This window comes from Rutidosis leptorrhynchoides, chromosome 11 (assembly GCF_046630445.1).
Source record: "Rutidosis leptorrhynchoides isolate AG116_Rl617_1_P2 chromosome 11, CSIRO_AGI_Rlap_v1, whole genome shotgun sequence".
Taxonomy (NCBI): domain Eukaryota; kingdom Viridiplantae; phylum Streptophyta; class Magnoliopsida; order Asterales; family Asteraceae; genus Rutidosis; species Rutidosis leptorrhynchoides.
In genome coordinates, this window is record NC_092343.1 from 182997939 (window position 1) to 183001584 (window position 3646).

The 3646-nt window shown below is 34.0% G+C and overlaps 1 protein-coding gene across 1 annotated transcript; it reads right to left on the bottom strand.

Annotated features, from left to right (window-relative positions):
* Window positions 1–1577: 1577 nt before the first annotated feature.
* LOC139875304 (F-box protein CPR1-like) lies at window positions 1578–3205 on the bottom strand. Its single transcript, XM_071862645.1, has 4 exons — window positions 3167–3205; window positions 2465–2923; window positions 2153–2347; window positions 1578–2060 (listed from the first exon to the last, which is right to left on the bottom strand). Exons 1-4 carry the CDS (start codon window positions 3203–3205, stop codon window positions 1578–1580), a joined length of 1176 nt encoding a protein of 391 aa, XP_071718746.1.
* Window positions 3206–3646: the final 441 nt, after the last annotated feature.

Sequence of the window (3646 nt, forward strand, 5' to 3'; positions counted from 1 at the left end):
GAAAAAATAAAAAATAAAAGGTATTGGACTATTGGTGTGTAGTCATTGAATGAACAATACACGAACATGATATAAAATGTGAATCGCTATCATGTTCCCACAAAAGAATTGGCTCACAAACATCGTAGTTATACTCTACTGGCTATTAGTCATAAATTGTGGGTCTCCACCTTCAAGTGAGAACCAAAACTTTAGGTCAATTAATTAATACGTGATACAGATATACACGCCTAAGTGCTATAAATCCTTTTAGAAAACTTAAGAAATAAATTTCCAGTTGTCAATTATTCGTGCTGTCAAGTCAAAGAGGTTGGGGGTTCAAACCCCGTTGTGGCCATATTCATGTATAAATTCATGTCGAGTGTGTGAGTTATGTTTAAAAAAAAAGTATGCTGTGATTTGAAGTGGTCAACTTTGGCATAATTACCATTCAAAAAATAGTTATTGCAACTTAAAATAAACACTGCAATAAAAACTATAAACCATTCAATAAATAGTTATCGCAACTTGAACAGGGCACTTAACTTTTTTGCTACCATCTATACGTTGGATCATGGATTAGATCTCGATCATTGTGTTGTGATCCCAATGGTTAGTATTATGATAAGATGAATGTAAATAAAAGAAGCATATATCAACATGGTTCTTACACAATATCTAAAGGTGGAGATTTTGGCCCATTAACTTTTAGATGAGGGGAATCCGGTTTAATTTTATCTCTAATGGATTCAGAAAAATTCATATTGTAATGACACACCTCTTGATCACTTCACATATAATGTATCATATTGCAACAGTACAATACAGGTTAAACATTAAAACTTGAATCAAACCAAAGTTGGTTTTCATTTCCAAATATGCAATTAGTCGATTTTGAAATGCAATTGTCCCTTAATTGATACCCAACTTTCATGTATACATTTAATTTATTACATGTTTTATAAAATAATGTCAGTTTGGGAGAAGTGTAGCAAGAAACTAGAAATTTCCTTACCAATTTAGGAGCAAAGTCCAGCAACAGGTGTAACTACAATCTGACGAATACTTGGTATCTCTTTACAAGTATCTGGTGGGCTGAATGTGAATGTGATGTGATCTGAATGGGATGAATTCAGGTTCATTTCCGGGCCATGCCAGTTTTGGGTCCATTTCAAAGTATTGACTTTCAAGTAGTACTTTGTTTAGCTCATATTAATCGAACATAAAGACTTTGAACAACAACCATCTTTCTGAAAATTACTAATAGAGTTTATGTATCAAAAATTATACTTTTATATAAAGATCTAGCTTTTCAAGTCAAACTTAAGTATGCAATGCATAGTAAAAGCACACTGATCTATTAAGTTAACTCGGATGCAATTTTATAAAATGAATCATAACAATTTAACAACTTGACAAAAAAAACGTTGATCTTATACATACCAAACACAAACATCAACATATATATGATGCACTGATCTTTACAATAACCTAAACTGGTTAGCACGAGAAACAAACGGATAGCCAATGTAAAAAGACTTGAATGTGATAACTACACTCTCATCTTTATACACTGCTGCACGGCATCAACATCATCATTAATAAATAATATTATCAGATTGATTAAGCAGAGCTAGTGTCTCCGTATAAGAGTACGCGGTGCATTCAGTCAAATGACCATGGTTTTCATCTGGCCAAAGATCATTGACTTGTCCTGAACACGGTCCATAAAATTCAAGTATGGTCAATTCTCCGCCTTGTTCTATCGATTCCATAATAGGTTCCCCATTCTTCCTGAATTCAAGTACACTATTCATAATCGTAAAAGGATACGCCTTAAAGGTGTAAAGTTTTGTAAATGATTTCAAAACACCTTCTTCATTCATCTTCCACACAACACAAAATGGGTCTTGAGGCTCATAAAAGCCTTCAATCACAGCAAGAGAACCCATCAATTTCCTGAGATACATATCTGCGGTCGAACGTACTAAACTATCCGAAAGTAACACTTCACCAAATTCTTCATGTTTAAGATCAAATGAAATAAGCCGACTATGTTTATTTTCATGACCCACATCAATCTTATCATTACCAAGCCAATAAATAACCCCATTTATAAAAACTTGGAACCACGACAATTCAACAGGTTTAGAAGGCATAATGATAGATAAACTTCTCCAAACCCCGAGCTTAACGTAAACACCTCAACTTCCCAAGGAACACAATTTACGGTGCCGGTTACTGAGCTTTGAATATTTTTAATCTTAACAAGCTTAGGATCACTAGTGTTTGGACAAACTCCAAAACCAATAACAATATCTGCGTGCATCTTAGATATCCCATTTGGAACAACTATACGAACTGATTTCTGAATTGTAGGATTCCATTACAGAATCATACTTGTTTTAAAGTTTATCTCTGTATCTGGAATTGCATGGGAAACATATAAACAAATGATTCCATGAGAGGAACCGAGTTTATATACGCTCTGAAATTGGTTAAGAGCTACTGTAACAGTAGGTGACATTTTGTGTTGGGGAAAACTATCATCATCATCAATAATCGAAACATATTTCTGTACTGAATCTAAATAATACCTTACGAGTAGATGATGCGGCTGATTGTCGCGCAAGCAGTTGTCATGGATGAACTCGGAGCTGTCTATCAGTGATTTCCATTGTTTTGAAACGGATCTACACCTAACCACTGATTTGATCGGAAGCTTTTTGATGATTTCTGTTTGGATGTCGAACGGCACCAGATCAGACATACTGATTTTGAATTTGGGAATGTTTATTATTAGGGTTTGAAAATGGTGGTTAGCAAAAGCAATTTTGTCCAATTTAGAACGTCTGAAAGGAGACTGACGTATGGACAATAATTTGGACTTACCGGGCATTATACGGTCCATGCGATCCAAATAAGATAATGGGCCGAATTTCACCTGTAAGGTTTTTTAAATAACAATACTTTTATATTATATGATCCATCGGATCTGAATGCAAGATTGTCTACCTTTTTAATAATTAAAAAGGTAAATCTTAATATTTTAATCGTGGCTGTTCAACGATTCAGTTTATGATTTTGTTTTACAGTTCTTTGGTTTATTAGTTTTGAAACCGAAATTGAATTAAAAAGTAAAAATGGAATTTGAATTCAGTTCGTTTTGTTTAAAACCAAAACGTACCTTATTCAATACTTGATAAATTGCATACATCACTGTCATTTTTATGTGGTTGACTAAGATGGCGTAGCTCAACAAAATCATAATTTACAACATAACCATAAAAAGTCATTTTCAAGATTTCATTATAAAATCTAATTTTGGTCTCTATATATTTTAAATTTAATATATAATTCTTGAATTTGGTTTTAAATTCGATTTCACTAGGGATGGCGCCCGCGGGTAATGGGCACGGGTTCTATATACCCGCGACCCACCCGTGGGGTTGGTTTTTTTGCTCGTAGAGACCCGTTACCCGCCCGCGGGTAAAAATATTTCGCCCATGCCCGTAACCTGCGGATACCCGTGACCCGTGGGTAAACACGCGGGTAATAATAATATACAACTTTGTTAAAAAAAATTTTAGAAAAGTTAGGAAATTTTATTAATTATAAACAATATTTACCAATAACACGTGTAAAATGATGTAAAAGTCAAGTTTTT

Excerpts from the sequence above, each read along its gene's own strand:
- LOC139875304 (XM_071862645.1), bottom strand. The coding sequence starts at position 3,205 with ATGACAGTGATGTATGCAATTTATCAAGTATTGAATAAG. Across the intron at positions 2,924-3,166 it reads TTTATCAAGTATTGAATAAG|GTGAAATTCGGCCCATTATC; the intron begins GTACGTTTTGGT and ends AAAACCTTACAG. Across the intron at positions 2,061-2,152 it reads TAAGCTCGGGGTTTGGAGAA|ATTGATGTGGGTCATGAAAA; the intron begins GTTTATCTATCA and ends GGTAATGATAAG.